Raw genomic sequence first — 19,026 nt, 5'->3', positions numbered from 1 at the left:
GTAGATATAACATGGGTCATTTTTGTAACCTAAATCAAGAATTTGGGAGTGAGCTATGGGATTATGCACTCTCTCTTTTCATGGGTACAAATTCCTCTCTGTGTGTGCAGCTACATTGAACTGTTGCACTGACACCAGTGTTTACTGTGGTTAAGGCTAACCATGGCTCCCCTATAACCAGGACCTTTTTAAACAAGCTTTAAAAGACTTACCTTAGGAACTTAGGCAGCTGCCTTATACTGAGTCGGACCGTTGGTCCACCTAGCCCTGTGTTGTCGACGCTGACTGGCAGCGGCTCTTCACCCGGAGATGCAGGAATTAAAACTTGGACCTTCTGCATGAAAACTTGCAAAGCATGTGCTCTGTCACTGAGCGACAGCCCCTTCCCTTTCATTGTCCGTGTTCAGACAAACGCTAAAAACAGTGCTGTCTCTGGACATCCTTGTGGGGAGGTCTCCAAGGCTGCAGTCATATACACACTTACCTTGAGTAAGTTGCATTAAACTTGGTGGGGTTTACTTCTGAGCAGACATGAATAAGATTACATTGTGATCTTACATTGCCTTCTCTTATAGCGGTATTTACTATTGCTTTTAAATTATTGGTTTTGATTTATTGTTTACTGTTCAATCAAAGAAAACTTGTAAACCTTATTTACGTTCAGGTAGAAATGTGCGGTATTCATTACATAATTAAATCAATGAATTAAACCTGACGTTGAAATCCTGGATATGAGAGTACCTTGGTTAGCTTTAACCATGGCTGATGTTGTTGCTGATATATAACTCTTAACTACAGTGTGTGTGTGTAGGGGCAGGGACATCAAAAGAATGGGAAGTCTACAATCCTGCAGCCCTGTTTCCTGATCTTTATTTTTTGTAATTATTGCAAAAATTAACATTAATATAAAATCTCATTTCACTTATAAAATGCACATAAATATTGATTCTCCTAAGACATAAAAAGTTCCTTTAGTCATTTGTGCCACGAAGACCAATTTATATACATGGAGAGACAGATAAAACCCCTTTTAAACAATAAATATTCAGCAATTGTATTTTTAAAGACTATGTTGTTGTTGTTCAGTCGTTCAGTCATGTCCAACTCTTCGTGAACCCATGGACCATAGCACGCCAGGCCTTCCTGTCCTCCGCTCTCTCCCAGAGTGTGCTCAAGTCCATATTCATTGCATCAGTGATGCTATCTAGCCATCTCCTCCTCTGCCGTCCCCTTCTCCTTTTGCCTTCAATCTTTCCCAGCATCAGGGTCTTTTCTAGGAATTTTCTCTTCGCATTAGGTGGCCAAAATATTTGAGCTTCAGCTTCAGTATCTGTCCTTCCAATGAGCAGTCAGGGTTGATTTCCTTTAGGATGGACTGATTTGACCTCCTTGCAGTCCAGGGGACTCGTAAGAGTCTTCTCCAGCACCACAGTTCGAAAGCATCAATTCCTCGGCGCTCAGCCTTCCTTATAGTCCAGCTCTCACAGCCATACATTGCTACTGGGAAAACCATAGCTTTGATTATACGAACCTTTGTCGGCAAGGTGATGTCTCTGCTTCTTACTATGCTGTCTAGGTTGGCCATAGCTTTCCTCCCAAGGAGCAAGCGTCTTTTAATTTCATGGCTACAGTCACTGTCTGTGGTGATCTTTTCCCAAGAAAATAAAATCTGTCACTGCTTCCATTTCTTTCTCTTCTATATGCCAGGAAGTGATGGGGCCAGATGCCATGATTTTAGTTTGTTTAATGTTGAGTTTCAAACTAGCTTTTGCACTCTCCACTTTCACCCTCAGCAAGAGGCTCTTTAGATCCTCTTCGCTTTCTGCCATTAGGGTGGTATCGTCTGCGTATCTGAGGTTGTTGATAATTCTCCCCGCAATTTTAATTCCGACCTGTGATTCATCCATCCCGGCGTTTCTCATGATGTACTCTGCATATAAGTTAAATAAGCAGGGCGACAATATACACCCTTGTCGTACTCCTTTCCCAATTTTGAACCAATTGGTTGTTCCATGTCCGGTTCTTACTGTTGCTTCTTGACCCTTGTACAGGTTTCTCAGGAGACAGGTAAGGTGGTCTGGTACTCCCATCTCTTTAAGAATTTGCCACAGTTTGTTGTGATCCACACAATCAAAGGCTTTAGCGTAGCCAATGAAGCAGAAATAGACTTTTTTTCTGGAATTCTCTTGCTTTCTCCATGATCCAGCGAATGTTGGCGATTTGATCTCTGGTTCCTCTGCCTCCTCGAAACGCTGTTTGTACTTCCGGTAGTTCTCGGTTCACATGCTGCTGAAGCCTAGCTTGTAGGATTTTGAGCATCACCTTGCTGGCATGTGAAATGAGCGCAATTGTACGGTAGTTTGAACACTCTTTGGCATTGCCCTTCTTTGGAAGTGGAATGTAAACTGACCTTTTCCAGTCTTGTGGCCATTGTTGAGTGTTCCAAATGTGTTGGCATATTGAGTGCAGCACTTTAACAGCATCATCTTTTAGGATCTTAAATAGCTCAGCTGGAATACTGTCATCTCTGCTAGCTTTGTTGTTAGAAATGCTTCCTAAGGCCCACTTGACTTCACTCTCTAGGATGTCCAGCTCAAGTTCCATGACCGCACTATCATGGCTATCAGGGACATTAAGATCTTTCCGGTATAGTTCTTCTGTGTATCCTTTCCACCTCTTCTTAATCTCATCTGCTTCTGTTAGGTCCCTGCCTTCTTTGTCCTTTATCATGCCCTTTAAAGACTATGCCAGCTTTCAAATCATGGTTGGAAAGGAATAAGGGAGAACATTATCCTGGAACATATTCCACAAAGTGAAAAATACCGTCGATTTCTTCACATAGATATCTTCATACATCTGATTTTCCCTATAATGAATATAAAAAAAACCCAATCTGGTAAAAGGGGTGGGGTGGGGAACATCCTGTTTTTCCAGCAGCAGCTGCTAGATAGCAGCTTTAGATAGTTTTATAAACATTTTGAGATCATTATTATCAATACCTTCTTTTAAATTTCAGAAAATTCTCAAAGGTTAATATGGAGGTTAATATCTAGTAAATTGTTCGATAACAAATAGTACTGAACAACAACATGCCCTGATTTTTCCACATTTCCAGAATATATGGAAATAATCAGCATATAATTATCCACAGCATATAATTGTCCACATCATCAGTGCTTACCATGTATGGAACCAGTATGATTTATGGAGAGGGGGATTTTTAACCCGTTCCTGATCTTTTAACCAAGGTTAAAAGACTGGCTGTTTCATGTCTGGATAGGCCCTTGGTGAAATGTAAGCTTTCAGACTTGGGTGCTTGTCATTCAGCAGCTTGTCTATAGATATGCCTGATCCTAGAACCGATTTTAAATAAAATCATGCACATTCTTCAGTGTATGCTGCAACAGCAGGGACATTAACTGTGGCATCTGTTTGATTCATCTGCAGATGGTGGGTAACCCTGATCAGCAAGAAGACAATGTCGATGAGCAATACCAGGAAGAGGGAGAGGAAGAGGTAAATAATCCAACGGCACATTTCTCAGTCGAACCTACTTCACTGTGTTGTTAAAATGGGTGGGGGTGGGAATGTATGCACCCTGAAGTCCTTAGAGGACGTGTGGGATAAAAATATAATATATAAATAACATGGAGAATAGCCAAATGAACAGCCTGTAAGTGTCAGCACACTTTTATATTCTTGAGTCTGGAAGGAACATGATTCTCTAGACATAATGGATAGTCCACACATGCAAGGGTGGGCAATATGCGGCCCTCGGACTAGTTTCATGTGGCCCTCAGACTAATTTCAAAAGCCCTCGGCAAGCAATCAGTTCACACCACGAGCAAGAGCGATCTGTCTCTCCCTGACAGCCTGCAGGGTGGGATGGAAGAGGGGAAGTGAAGGGGGTGTCAGGAAGAGAAAGCGAGAGAGAAAAGGGGGTGGCAGAAAGAGAGAAAAGTGGTGGCTTGCCTTACTTTTGGCTCTGGCCCAGTCAGCATGTGACACCCTCCTCCCCCCAACAACAAATTATTCTTGAGGGAATGTGGCCCTCAAAAGAAAAACAGTCCTGTCCTCTCTGCCACCATAAAGAATATCGGATAGAGGACATGGAATAAAGCAGGCACAACTGCCCGAAGCTGTTGTGCCTGGGGAATAGTCATAGTCATATTCCAGAAATTGTGAAGAGAAAATTCCTATCCTTCTCCATGTCAAAGTACTTTGGCAAACTTTTGAAGAAAAATAAAGTGTTTTCCTCCTGTACTTTGCATTGCAAAGGTATGTCTCTAAAGGTTGCCATAAATCACAGTGGCTTTTAATAGGTTCTTGCTTTCCCCACAACTGTTCCTTGCAGGCCCAGGGAGATCTGACTGAAGAGAAGAAGAGGGAGCTGGAACACAACGGTGAAGAACCATATGGCGAAAACAATGATAATGTAGGTACTGCATAAATGGAATGCTCAACGGTGGGTGGGCATGGGAGACATAGCAGGCCAAGGAGGCGCTTTTCTGTGGATATGATCCTGGTTCAAAGGTTTTATGGACCTTGGGCAGTGGGCCTTTGGTTAGTCCTCTTAACTGCCATGCTTCTGGGGCCATGGTCCAGGCACTAGCATAGCTCAGGTACTAGGCAATGATGCAGAGAATGGTCTGAGGGCACATGATACTGTTACAGCTTTAAAGCTAAGCAGGTCTTCGCCTGGTCAATACTTGGATGGGATAACCTCCACATCAGCTTTTCTGAGCTTTACAAAAGTGACAGAGACAAGTTCCATAAAATAAATAATGCAACACTTTTATATTAATAGAATTCAAGAAGTAATTGGAAATTATGTTGCCATGAAATCAGCATGAGTCCTGACAAAGGAACCATTAGGGAGACACATAGCATGAGCGTTGCTGTTACGGCCCCAGACGGTTGTTTCCTTGTCCTGAATGGAGAAATGGATTTATTTATGATTATTAATGCTACTTGTATACTGCTTAATATAAAACCTCTTAAGTGACTTGCATGCAAAAAAATTTAAATCACTGTTAAAATACACTGTTATTAAACTATTAAGACTACTGCAACAAAAACAAATAAATAAAAAGAAACAATAAAATGGAGCAGCGTCAGGATAATCAATTACGAGCCAGGGAAATCTTGCGTCAATAGGTATGCTTTCCTGAGGTGTTTAAAACTCGCCATATTTTCTGCCTCCTGCACTGGGGACTGTGTTCCAAAAGGTGGGCACCACTACTGAGAAGGGCCCATTTTTGAGATGGAACTTGGCGGCATTCCACTGGCTATAGAATGGCCAGCAAGGCCTCTTCTGAAGATATGATAAGTTGGCTGGGTACATATATGGGAAGGCGGTCTGCAAGGTACCCTGGTCCTGAGTTATTTAGGGCTTTGTATGTTAACAACAGAACCCTGAACATGGCTCAGGAGCTCATAGGTTACCTTTTAGTAATAGGTTACCTTTAACCTTAACTGGGCATTAATTCCATTATCCACATCTGTCTAAAACTGTTCCCATTTGCCAGCAGCCTTCTCCTCAATAGAATGCTTTTCCAACTTGGAGGTCATTGTTACCATTCATCTAGCATTTGATTCAGTCCAGTCCATCCTCTGTTCTGGGTCAGCTGTAACCATGAGCCTTGCTGTCCTTGAGCTAATGGAGAAGCCCCCATATGGTTTAGGGAATTATTTCAGATGGGGTTGGCATATGACCAGTAAAAACAACAAGAACTAAACCAACTTTATCAGTTATTATCAAATGATAGTCAGGCATCTAAAGTTTTACAGTATTAGAACACTAACAACAAAGAAACACAATGAGGTCAAAATGGACTGCCTTCCAGAAGGTTCCAGTGCCTCACAGAGACCCCTTATCAAAAAGAGGCTTGAATGTACGTGTGCCTGTAGCAGAGCAGCAAATTGAACTCTGGTATATGCTGCAGACACTGGCTGGCCACTCCACTGACGCTCCTGTCACCGCCTCCCCCTCATCTGCTGGGGAACGAAGCACCTGCAGTCAGTTCGCTGAGATGGGCCTTTGAGGGTCTCCCAGGGTATCAGCAGTGGCAGCAACAACAGAAAGGGGGCAGGGGAGTGATCGTCACGTTCTCCCTGTTCTCTCACAAGGCACTCGCTCAGTCCTGCCACAGTTCCTTGCTATTGCAGTTAAGTCCTTGAGATGGGAAACTTCCTGCAGGGCGCTTCATTCCACAACAAGAAGGGGGAAATGGGGAGGAGCCCCTATAGAGCTGAGTCACTTAGCAGCTCCTTCTTCCTTGCAGTAAACGCAGCTAGTCTTGGTGGTGTTCCTGAGCGGTAGCAGTTGTGATGTGTGCCACTGTCATGAATGTGAGTGTGTGTGTGTGTGTATTTGTTTCTGGGGTTGTTCCAGTTCAGAGATAATGCACATCCTCGGAAGGGGAATGGGCAGTCCCTCTCCAAATGGGGTTCCTGGGGCACGGATTGCCTTCTAAATGAGAGGGGGGTGTTTGTGTGTGGGCCCTGACTGCTCCAAGGCTGAGGAGCAAGCAGCTGGCCTGCTTACTCTTCCTATGAGATGACCTCATGATGCAATGAAAACCATATGCTGCCACTTAAAGTAGGGCATTCTTGACTTTCTAGAAGACTTGACAATATTTGATTTGGGTCAAATAATATATGATTATATTAGACATATTTAATGTTTTAATCAGCCAACACCTCACCGAATTCTGGGTTTGGGGGTGGGGGGTGAGCAGAAGGATTGAAGGAGTCTTGAGGGCCCTTTTGTACTTAGCACAGTATGTCGCTCCAGCTCTGCTAAGTAGAAAAGGACCCTTAAGACTGTTTCATCACAATTCTGTGGTTGCATTTCCCCAGCGAACAATGCCCAGAGGATCAGCTCAGGCTGCTACTCAAGTTCGAGGCTTTACTAATCATAGAATTTCAACAGCTTGCAGTGGCACAACAATTCTGTTTTATTCTCTGCCAGCACCTCTGACTCTGTGATGCGTGTGTGTGAGGTTTTCTTAAAAAAAATATTTTGCTGTTAGCAGGTGCTATAAAAATCCAGTTTTACCCATGAAATATATATTTCAGAAGCTGAATAATAATTTTCCCTATTGTTATCTTTGTTCTTGAATCCCATCCCTCCTCTCCTCTCTGTTTCCAGGCTGAAGAGAAAATGAGTGAAGCTGCAGATCAAGAGCAAGAAATTCAAGAAGAAACCCATCAGAAAAGAGGTCATGATGACAACTATGAGGAGGAGGAAGAGGAAGAGGAGGAAGGTGGTGCTGTGGCAGCAAAAGCCCATAGACGAGGGGAGATGTAATTCTGGGCTGCTTGGAAAAATGAAAAAAAGGTTGCAAAAAAGGGCGGGGGGCTAGAGAAAGACAGAATTAACTTTTTAAAAATGAAGATATATTTTAAATTTTTCTATTGGGTGTTCTTGTGCATTTATATGAATACGATATTTTAGATTAGCATTCCTTTTATACAAGATAGTATGTGACAAAAACAAATAGAAGACAAGGTGGTCCCGTCCCCATCCCCATTTTTCCCTTTATAAACATTAAGGTTCTTTTTAAAAGTTTGGAGATGAGTTTCATCTTAAATCTGTGTGGCATTGTCGAAATAGCGATCAGCCTTTTGCTTCAGAAAACACACACACACAACAAAACTAGTGCCTGAGCCAGGAATTTGAGGAGGAGTTGGATGATGTGTTGCACCCGTATCTCAGTCATATACTCTGCTCTATGATCCTGACCACGCTGGAGCCTTACCACAGGTTAATTTTGATTTGAATGGATTTGGCCCGTATCTTTTCTGCAGTGACAACATAAGGGGTGCCTGGCAGCCTCTGAGTTACCATGCTTAAAATGGCAGTGTTTCCGGACCTTTCCGCATACGCTCAAGGCACACTGATTGTTTGGGTTTTTCACACCCAGTTGTTGCGCTCCCTATCAGGAAGGTGATAATAGGCTTGGATAGATCCAAACAGTTAGCCCCATCCATGCAGCTGTAGCATTTAATGCACACATCGCAGCCAAGTTACGACAATGGAACCAATTACGACAATGTCGTAATTGTCGTAATGGAACCATTACGACAATGGAACCAATTACCTGGGGAGGTGGTGGGCTCTTCCACACTGGAGGCCTTCAAGACGAGGCTGGACAGCCATTTGTCAGGGATGCTCTGACTTGGATTCCTGCATTGAGCAGGGGGTTGGACTCGATGGCCTTGTAGGCCCCTTCCAACCCTACTACTACTATTCTATGATTCTAAGTGGGGGTTGCGCCATGAGGCAAAGCAGCAGTGTGTGTGTGAAGAGGTGTCAGAGTAAAGAGTTACTTTAGGCCATTGAAATGTATAGCCCGGTTAGATGTTTGTAGACAGGCAACATATGTTAACCCCAAGATTAGTTGCCATGTGAAGATAGATCTGTCCTTGGTCTTTGATTGGCCTTGGTCTTTCACTGTCTCAAGCTGCAAAAATACCATTGAAAACAGTGGGACTTCCTTCTGGATAAGCATGCTTAGGATTGTGCTGTTAGGGACCCCCTCCCATTTCCCCTATCCCTTCTAGTTCAAAAGATGATATCAGTAGGTGAAGCAGTTTTACATCTGGTTTGTTTATCATCAGCCAGACATAACTGGAAGATGCAGTCACATGGGTTTTTTTTAAAAACATTGCATATTTCATAAAAAGTTGCATGGGGTTGCTTTCTCATTTTTTTGGGACTGTTTTATATAGTGCTTTCTTAAGGGCTCAAAATGCTTCACATATGTTATCTCAGTGATCCTTACAACAGCCTTGTCAGGTAGACTAGTGTTATTGTCCCTTTATTTCAAATGGGTAATATTGAGAGAAGGTGGCTGGCTGAAGGCTACCCATTTCAGTCCTTCCCCTCTTGCGCATACACTCTCCCCTTCCCCAGCCTTCTACTGTTGGCCTCAATCATAGTCAGTTGTTATGGCTGCACTGATATTAACCATAGTTCACTCCTGACTAGGATTTAAAACCAACTTTAAATCCAAGATTCAAATCCTGGTTAGGAAGGTGGGGTGTTAAATTCATGAACAGGAATACAGAGGCCTGGAGGTGGGGAGGAAAAGAAGCTATCAGGCTGTGTCTGATTCCTTAGCCATAGCTAAGGATTGGGCAGTGTTATAGTTTTCAGTGGCCTCCAGTTAGAGATGTTGGAGGAATATGCAGTGGATTCAAATGAGTTCGGATTTTTATGGATCTGACTGTGGATTCCTCAGTAGACCAGCTTTTTCTGACTGGCATAGACTTGCAGACCATTTTGTAACTTTTCGAATGGTACGCAAATTTAGTCGTACAGAAACACAAATAATAAGAACAAAACAAATGAAAATGTGCATTCCCCACTCCCATCCCCATAGGATAAAGTGTGAAAATGCAGATGAGGATTTGCACATGTGCACAAATACACATTTTTGGAAATTCACATTTGCACAAGTGTGCACTTTCCATTGTGAAACTGAGAAAAAATTGATTCCGTCAGTGAGCAGACAATGGAATGAAAGATGCCTGGCAACTCGCAAAACATGGACGGAACAGATTTAACAGAATCTGTACATTGCTACGTCCAGTGAATTCATGGCTAACATGAAATTTTTAACCAGAGCCTTCCCAGCTTATTGTCTCCACCACAACACTACCTCCAGTAACCTGACCTGAATGCATCCTGAAGCTCCCCTGTAATGGCCTCCTTGACGTCCTAAACAGCTCAGCGAATGCAGAAAAGCCATTGTGCATCTGATCCAGGAAAACTGGAAGGGGCGTGTAACAGACGTCTGTTGTGCTGAAAGCTAAGCGGTGCTCTCGGGGACTGAGAAAATGGGCTGTATCCTTGCCCTGGCTTGTGCATAAGAATCTATGCCCTCTTATTGTTTGCAGCAGGATTGCTTGTGCTGCGAGGTGTGCCAAAGTTTTGAGTCTGATATAAACAAGCTATGCAGTCTATACGGGCCTTAAAGAGCACTGCCAACCTGGCCAATACATGTTACGCTTTTCAACAATTGTTCATCTGCTGCAATACAGCAACTGTCTACTGCAATATCAGAATTTGACTATGGCCTGGTTCTCACTGATACCTCTATGGTACCTCTATATTCTCCCTGCAGGGAAGTAGCACCTTGAAAGGAACGAGGTTTAGAGTGAGGGTTAAATTACCCCTTCACCAACACAGCAGCCCTAATCCAAATCAGGCCCCATGTGTGGCCATGTTTACCATTTTGTTAAAAAGATGGGAGATCTAGTCACAGATGTCCCGCCATCTCTGCTAGTTTGGCGCTGGGGGTGTAAATCTGTGTCTGGCCTGTACTGATTCAAACTACAGGTATGGGCTTATATGACCAAATGCTTCTCACATAACTCCCCCCACAAAACTAGCATGTTGGGGAGATAGATCAGGACCACTGTGTGTGAGGAGCAGAGGTTTCATCCTTCCCTCCCAAAATTCCCCCTCCTCTGTGTGGCAGTTTAAAAAGTCTCCATTGGCACCAGTGGAAGTTTTTTTTATTTTTCTAAGTGCTGTGTGGAGGTGGGAGAATTTTTGGAAGGAAGGATTAAACCTCCCCTCCCTGTGTGCTTGCTTTAGACCAGCGCTCCGCAACCTGGTGGCCTCCAGATATTTTGGACTACGACTTGGGCACCAGGTTGGGGAAGATTACTTTAGACTAAAGAAAACAAGAAAGAGAGCTGCACGTTACATAAGTAACGTGCCAGTGTGTAAGTAAGTAAGTAAGAGCCAGTGTGGTGTAGTGGCAAGAGTGTTGGACTAGGAGCTGGGAGATCTGGGTTCTAGTCCCCACTTGGCCATGGAAGCTCACTGGGTGACTTTGGGCCAGTCACAGACTCTCAGCCCAACCCACCTCACAGGGTTGTTGTTGTGAGGATAAAATGGAGAGGAGGAGGATAATGTCAGCCGCCTTGGGTTCCTTGCAAGAGGAAAAAAGGCGGGGTATAAATGCAATAAATAAATAAATAAGTAACGTGATGTCTAGTTGACCCAGAGCTGCGTGGGTTCTCCTGGTGGGAAATGAGTTCTTCCACAGGGAGTGGGAAAAAGTGATACAAGATTATGGTCCTCTTATCTCAAAATGTAATATTATGTTTGGCAGAAGAACAAAAAGAATGTGAAGAAAAAGTAACCTGACAGTATGTGATCTGTAAACATCCACTCAGTTCAGTATCATGTTAGAGATTGCTTTTTGTTCAAAATGTGGCAAAACCACAGAGGCCTGGTACTCAGTGCTCCTGATACTTTCCAAGCAAGGGAAAATGCGCTTATCATTTTGGTAAAGATCTACCTAGCAGCAGTAAAGCTGACCCCCCAAATGGGGAGTGCTTTCCTGGCTTCATGAAGGATATAAGACTTTAACTGCCCCAAGTGCCGTTCTAAACCATCTCCTGTAAGGGTGAAGATGGAGGACCATACTTGGCATTTATGCTGCGCACCCCATGGTGTACAGCAGGGGTGGGGAGCCTCTTTGATCCCAAGGGCTGAGTTCGTTTTTAGAGAAGCTCTCAGGGACCGCATTCCAGTGGTGGGTAGGGCCGAAGGCAAAGGGGGCAGGGGAAAAGGCAAAAGGGCAGGGCCAAAAATACAAAATATCAGCATATTCTAGCTTAAAGCTGCTGGTAGTGAAGCCTTATGAGAGTGAGTTCAGCTTTTTAGAATGCGGGAGAAACTACACAAAAGCCAGGAAACCACCAAACGGTCAGTGGTTGGGGTCATGGGGGTGGTGCCAGGGGAAGGGGGTATGGCCATCTGGGAAACCTCAGACAGCCAGATTTGGCCCCAGCCCTAAGGTTTCCCATCCTTGGTGCATGATATTTGTATTGTTTGCATAATTATTATTTGACTTTTCAAGGGCTAACTCGAATCGTCCCAGAGAATGGGAACTGGTAACCAGACTACCTTGTCTAGTGCCTTTTTATGCTTCTATTGATGCTTCCATTCCCCCCACAATCTTAAAGTAACCACAATAATAGTAATGAAAGTAATGCCTGTCCTTGTTTCCTTATGAAACGTGCTGTGCATGCCAATCTGTAATACTATATTACCAGGAGGGCAGGAGATGGGCAACAGTTCACAGGAGACTGTCCAGAAAGTAGGCACCTTGGTGATGAAGTTGTAGTGCATTATAACCCATTCCCCTGTTCCGTTATGGCACCAATCCTTGAACTGTGTTCTTTGGACTCTGTTCTCAGCCATGTGCAGACGTGCAGTGTATACCTCTCCCTCAGCATCTGGGGTCATGCTGCAATTTCTGTAATCATGGTGGGCTCATGAGATTTGCCGCTGCATCGTGGAGCCTGTATTCATGGGCAAGCCGTGTTGCACGTGCCTTTCATGCGATTCTCTCCTGGAGATGGTCGGCCATACATTGTATGGAGGTGGTTTTGACCCTGAGAGCTGCCTACAGTTTGGCAGTGAAAGTGCAAGCCAGATTCCTCTGCAGTGATAAGATGTTCAGCAATAAATGTAGAGGGTTTCTGTGGCAGGCAGATCAGTGTGGGAAAGGTTTCTTGTAAGCCTAGGGAGTTTGAATTCTTTGTGATCTCAGTGCAGTCCTCCATTGCACATCCAGAGACTAGCCACAGAACCTTCCTGAACCTCTCTTGGGGGCACAAAGCACTGTTCAGCTGGGTGGAGAATTGCACCGTATTCCGCCAAAGGAGACAAAGCAAGGAGACAAATTATGGAAAATCTCTCCCTGACTTTCCACTTTAAGAAACCACCTAAGATCCATAATTGAAGGTTTTTGTTACTTTACCTTTTTATAGGAATGTAATATAATTCGTTTTGTATTAACCTAATGATAATTTGGTTTTGTAGATGTTTTGAAATATTTCTTTATGTAGTTTTTTTAAAGTAACCTCTTAACATTTCATTGGACAGTGTGTGTCCATGCAGATTTGGGGTTTTCTAATTGCTACAAAAAGGGTTTATATTATGTGTGGGAGGAGAAACTATACCTGTTTACAGTTATATATGTAAAGTGTATAATATGTACATAATCTTTGGAATACAAATATTTTGATACATTTTTGTGTGTATTTTTAATGCCATGGGACAGTATTTAATTATTCTGAGGCATATTTGGGGGTGACCAATAAAAGATAGAATATAAGGTAAAAGCTTCTTTAGTTTGTGGTGGTTCTCTTTCTCTCTTTGCTGTTGTTCTGGTGGCAGTTCTCAGCTGTGTCTGTTCTCGGAGTGAATGAATAAAAACTACAGTCAAGGAATTCAAGTTTTCAGTTTTGACTCTAGTCAGAAATTGCACACATGCGAATCATCTTCGCTATGTCTGCTGTAATACTAGAGCAAAGCTGAAAAAATAAACAATGACTAATGGTCAAGAAAAAGAATCATTTATTGAACCAAAATCTGTTCGTGTATTCTGTGCAGATTTTAATTACACTCCACTCTACATCAAACAAGGTAAAAAGGTAGCTAAATCTCCAAAACAAATGTGATTGAGCTGGCAGGAATGTTTTGGGGCCACCGATTGAATTTATTCCTGTGCAAACCTATCCTACCTTGTTAAAGGATTATGGACCACCACCTCCAGTGATGGGTACTGTTATACCTATGTGTACTACTTTAGCAATGGAGATCCATATGCAGAAGCATGTTAATGCATGTACAGCTGATGCAGATGTAGCCCCCAGCTGTATTCTGATGTTCCCCTGGTCTGGACCCCATTGAACTAATTGACTGGGTGCAGATTTTGATATGAAGAGGGATGTATATCTCCCTCTACAGCTGCTAGTATGTGCAACATACAACTAGAGCTAGGTTTCATGGCTAGAGGTCAGCCTCAGAGGCTTTTCACTCAACCTTGCATTTCAGGGGTTGCATCCACTAATCCATGCTTTTTTGGTCTTTTAAAAATCTACAATAAAGGAACCACCATATGCTTAGGAAATCTATTTCACTCTTCTACCTTTCTTACTCAACAGTTCTGCCTGATGTCAACACTTCATCTTTTTATGTTTGACTCTATTTATATCTCGTCTTCTCCGTATTTGATGAAGATCAACTGATCCTTGCTCTCTTAAGTCAACTCTAGCTGTATTTTGAAGATTTATCAGCACCCCTCCATACTCTTTTCTGCAAACTTAACACCTCATTCACCATGTTCTGCTGACCTCTGTTGCATTTTGATTTTTTGGGTTTGGGGCTTCTTTTGAGCTATTCTAATAAAAGTGATGCCACCAGCATGTTAGGGAAGTTTAAAGGCTGACGAGGAAGGTGGCAGTCTTAAACTCTTACAAATTGGCGTAGTTGCTATCTAGGGAAGTGGCGGGTTAATTAGCCTGTGGGGGGTTAATTAGTATGTGGGGAGTATAAAAGAGAATTGTATAGGGACCCAAATCCTGAAGTTTGATGAAAGGAAAACTAGAGTTGGATGTAATTTCTCAGAAGGCGTTTCTTTTTCTCGGAGAATATCAGATTTTTCTAGAGGGGTTGAGAAGAAAAGGAGGTCACTTCATAGGATTTCCTCTGAATATCGTCTACCACCATTCCCCCCACCCAGAATGTTCCAGAATTATGATAGGTGCAAAATGGTGGTCAGGTTGCAATCCCAGTGACTGCTTTTGTCACAATTACAACGGCTGCAGCAGCAAACCAAAACAAACCACCTGTGCTACTCTACTACCAATGGTGAGTCCCTAAGGCACTTCTGGGAAATCTCTCTGCCCCCTGCAGAAATTCTGTGAAATGCTTCCCCTCCCCTAATTTTCCTTGGAAATCTTCCTTGGCCCTGAGCAGCATTTTCCTCTCACTTCTCTGCAGACTTTTGTTCATCCCTCAGACTCCCAGTTCCTACCCCACTACATCACACAGCTCTTCCCTCTCAGAGGCCACTGAGCTGTTCCCTACCTCTCTCCCATGTACATATCTCCCCTTTCCCTTAGCTCCCAGGCTTCCACAGCTGGTTTCCCTTTAGCCCACAGTCCTTCCTGAGCACTGTGTGTGTGTATAAGGGTGCATGTGTGTGTCCCCAATCTCCCTCCTCCAGCCTTTATTCCTTAAGCCTTCCAAACACTGTCCCCTTCTCAGCACCTGTTCCTGGCTGCAGACAACACAGTTACTTTTCACAGAATTGAAAGTGTTGCAAGAGAAAATGTTATTGGTGCCCATGGTATGTACACTTGGGTTTTGGGGTTTTTTGCAGTATGGACCCTGATCAAACAGGTTTTGCGGGGTTTTGTACAATTTCTAAAATCTCTTTGATCAGGGATGTCAGTGGGAGGGGAAAAAAGTGAGGACGGAATAGATTTAAGGGATTAGACCTGATACAGAGTGCCTGAGGAACTATGGATGGAGGTCCGTAACATTGTTCAGGAGGCAGCAACTCAATCCATCTCAAAGAAAAAGAAATGCAAGAAAGCAAAGTGGCTGTCTGATGAGGCTTTACAAGAAGCTGAGGAAAGAAGGGAAGCGAAAAGCAAGGGAGAAAGGGGAAGATATATCCAACGTAATGCAGAGTTCCAGAGAATAGCAAGGAGAGACAAGAAGGCCTTCTTAAATGAACAATGCAAAGAAATCAAGGAAAACAATAGAATGGGAAAGACTAGAGATCAAGAAAATCGGAGATATTAAGGGAACATTTTGTGCAAAGACAGGCATGATAAAGGACAAAGAAGGCAGGGACCTAACAGAAGCAGATGAGATTAAGAAGAGGTGGAAAGGATACACAGAAGAACTATACAGGAAAGATCTTAATGTCCCTGATAGCCATGAAAGTGCGGTAACAGAACTTGAGCCGGACATCCTCGAGAGTGAACTCAAGTGGGCCTTAGGAAGCATTAGTAACAACAAAGCTAGCGGAGATGACCGTATTCCAGCTGAGCTATTTAAAATCCTAAAGATGATGCTGTTAAAGTGCTGCACTCAATATGCCAACACATTTGGAACACTCAACAGTGGCCACAGGACTGGAAAAGGTCAGTTTACATTCCACTTCCAAAGAAGGGCAATGCCAAAGAGTGTTCAAACTACCATACAATTGCGCTCATTTCACATGCCAGCAAGGTGATGCTCAAAATCCTACAAGCTAGGCTTCAGCAGTATGTGAACCGAGAACTACCGGAAGTACAAGCTGGGTTCCGAAGAGGCAGAGGAACTAGAGATCAAATCGCCAACATTCGCTGGATCATGGAGAAAGCAAGAGAATTCCAGAAAAACGTCTATTTCTGCTTCATTGACTACGCTAAAGCCTTTGATTGTGTGGATCACAACAAACTGTGGCAAATTCTGAAAGAGATGGGAGTACCAGACCACCTTACCTGTCTCCTGAGAAACCTGTACGAGGGTCAAGAAGCAACAGTAAGAACCAGACATGGAACAACTGATTGGTTCAAAATTGGGAAAGGAGAATGACAAGACTGCATGCTGTCTCCCTGCTTATTTAATTTATATGCAGAGTACAACTTGAGAAACGCCAGGTTGGATGAATCACAGGTCGGAATTAAGATTGATGGGAGAATTATCAACAACCTCCGATACGCAGACAATACCACCCTAATGGCAGAAAGCGAAGAGGATCTAAAGAGCCTTTTGTTGAGGGTGACAGTGGAGAGTGCAAAAGCTGGTTTGAAGCTCAACATTAAAAGATCATGGCATCTGGCCCCATCACTTCCTGGCATATAGAAGGGGAAGAAATGGAAGCAGTGACAGATTTTATTTTCTTGGGCTCTAAGATCACCGCAGTCAGTGACTGTAGCCATGAAATTGAAAGATGCTTGCTCCTTGGGAGGAAAGTTGTGGCAAACCTAGACAGCATAGTAAGAAGCAGAGACATCACCTTGCCAACAAAGGTCCGCATAATCAAAGCTATGGTTTTCCCAGTAGTGACGTATGGCTGTGAGAGCTGGACTATAAGGAAGGCTGAGCACCGAAGAATTGATGCTTTCAAACTGTGGTGCTGGAGAAGACTCTTACGAGTCCCCTGGACTGCAAGGAGGTCAAATCAGTCCATCCTAAAGGAAATCAACCCTGACTGCTCATTGGAAGGACAGATACTGAAGCTGAAGCTCCAATATTTTGGCCACCAAATACAAAGAGAAAACTCCCTGGAAAAGACCCTGATGCTGGGAAAGATTGAAGGCAAAAGGAGAAGGGGATGGCAGAGGATGAGATGGCTAGATAGCATCACCGATGCAATGAATATGAACTTGAGCATACTCCGGGAGAGAGCGCAGGACAGGAAAGCCTGGCGTGCTATGGTCCATGGGGTCACGAAGAGTCGGACACGATTTAACAACTGAACAACAACAAAAAACACTTTTAAAAACACTGGTCTGGCTCCAGTTAAAGTGAATGTAGCCTGCTGGATGAAAATTGATGTTTAAATAGATCAATGCATTTGCTCCAGTTTTTCCTTCCATAATATCAGTAAGATCCGTATCTGCCCAGCTTTCTGTTCTCAGCAGCCAGAAATCTTTAAAGTTAATATGAAGCATGCTAGCACCTCTTTTATATTCCAGGATTCAGCTAAGACCCAATAATGACATTTAAATTCCAATAAAAATGTAAGTGTGGTTTTTGACTTGATGTGGCAGCACATTTATTTTTACTCTTTTTTAAAAATGGCTGATGCTGGAGAAAATAATGAATAATTCTAAAACTGAGCCAACAAAAAAAAATATTGAATTCCTTCCAGGAAAACTGAAGTCAAATTATATGTCATGCAAATTATGGGGAATGTTTTATCTCACCACAGTTCAGCTGCTCTGAGTGTTTGGTTCCTGACATTCTGTAAGTATTTCCATTGTTAATCGATAAATGCACCTATTTATACATTGTAAACAAATGTGCACATCCAGAATTGGAAAAACCTCCTGAAAAATGCTGAAGAAATCACTAGACTGCTGTGACCTGCTATTGAAAATATGGGGTTGGATCCAGATTTTGTCAGACTTCGGGTAGACCCATTTGGAGAGAAATATATAACCCCTCCTTTAGAACCAACGGTTCATGTGAACATTGCCCAAACAAACTCTTCTCCCTCCAGGGAGCATCATAAATCCATTCTACATATCATGCAGAATGAGATGGTTAACTGAGAAGGTGGAATTCTTGACCATATCACTTCAAACTACAGGTGGGGAGACATTTTTGAAAAGCTCCCCACATGCAGTAAACTACCATGTCAGAGAGGGGGCTAAATTTTTCTTCCTGAAGTGCAAGTTTTCAGGTAGGGATGATTTTGTTTAATATGGGGAACATACAAACCTGCCATCTCCCATGTAAGTGATACAAACGAAGACCAACTTATACTATAGAAATACAGGAGGCTACTTTATACCATGCTGGATTATCCATCTAGCCCAGTATTGTCTGCAACTAGCAGTGACTCTCTAGGATAGGTCTGCCACCAATCTTTCACATCATTTGCTACCTGAGCCTTTTAACTGGAGGTGACAGGGCCTGAACCTCCAACTTTCTGTGTACAACATAGATGCTCTACCACCAAGCTATGGTCTTCCCCATAAGAACCACATGGCTCATGGGCATTCATAGGGAGCAGGTCTATTTCCTCTGTAGAAAACAACTCTAGAATTAACCTTCCATGTATTCAACAAATAGGGGACTCCTGTTGGAAAATCAGTGGTGAACATATTCCATTGTGAGCCATACATACTCCTGAATAGCCCCTGAAGAAGTATCTACCATAGGGCTGACAAAGATCATCACAAGAGCACTTGTTCTTCAATATACTTTGCTATTCACAATCAGAGAGATCTACAATTAGTAACTGTGGATTTTCCCCACTTTTTCAGAGTGTGCTAGAATAGGGGTTCTTTGGCTGTGAGCATAGAAGCAAGTGACAACTAATAGACAACTAATTTCACAGAGGCTACTATGGAGTAAAGTACAACTGCTTAATTGAAACTTGTTTCAGATACAGGCTTCAGACTTAAAACACTATTCCTTATTTGAATAGTAAGCAGTGGGTGTTTTTTTTCCCCCTCCTCCTGCAGTTGTTTCAGCAGAAT

General features: G+C 43.0%; 1 protein-coding gene across 4 annotated transcripts in view; it reads left to right on the top strand.

The window, feature by feature from the left end:
* GOLIM4 (golgi integral membrane protein 4) overlaps nt 1–13,145 on the top strand; it is an 80,305-nt gene extending 67,160 nt beyond the window's left edge. For all 4 annotated transcript variants that reach the window (XM_084847460.1, XM_084847463.1, XM_084847461.1 and 1 more), the window contains 3 exons: nt 3,448–3,516; nt 4,355–4,435; nt 7,154–13,145. In XM_084847460.1, the coding sequence (XP_084703586.1) occupies nt 3,448–3,516; nt 4,355–4,435; nt 7,154–7,312 (309 nt within the window). In that variant the 3' untranslated portion in view covers nt 7,313–13,145. The remainder of the gene's footprint in view (nt 1–3,447; nt 3,517–4,354; nt 4,436–7,153) is intronic.
* Nucleotides 13,146–19,026: the final 5,881 nt, after the last annotated feature.

The sequence above is a fragment of the Heloderma suspectum genome, chromosome 3 (genome assembly GCF_057233095.1).
Source record: "Heloderma suspectum isolate Gila_16-S chromosome 3, 16-S_ref, whole genome shotgun sequence".
In the NCBI taxonomy this organism is placed as follows: Eukaryota; Metazoa; Chordata; class Lepidosauria; order Squamata; family Helodermatidae; genus Heloderma; species Heloderma suspectum.
This window is presented reverse-complemented; position numbering and strand designations above follow the sequence as displayed.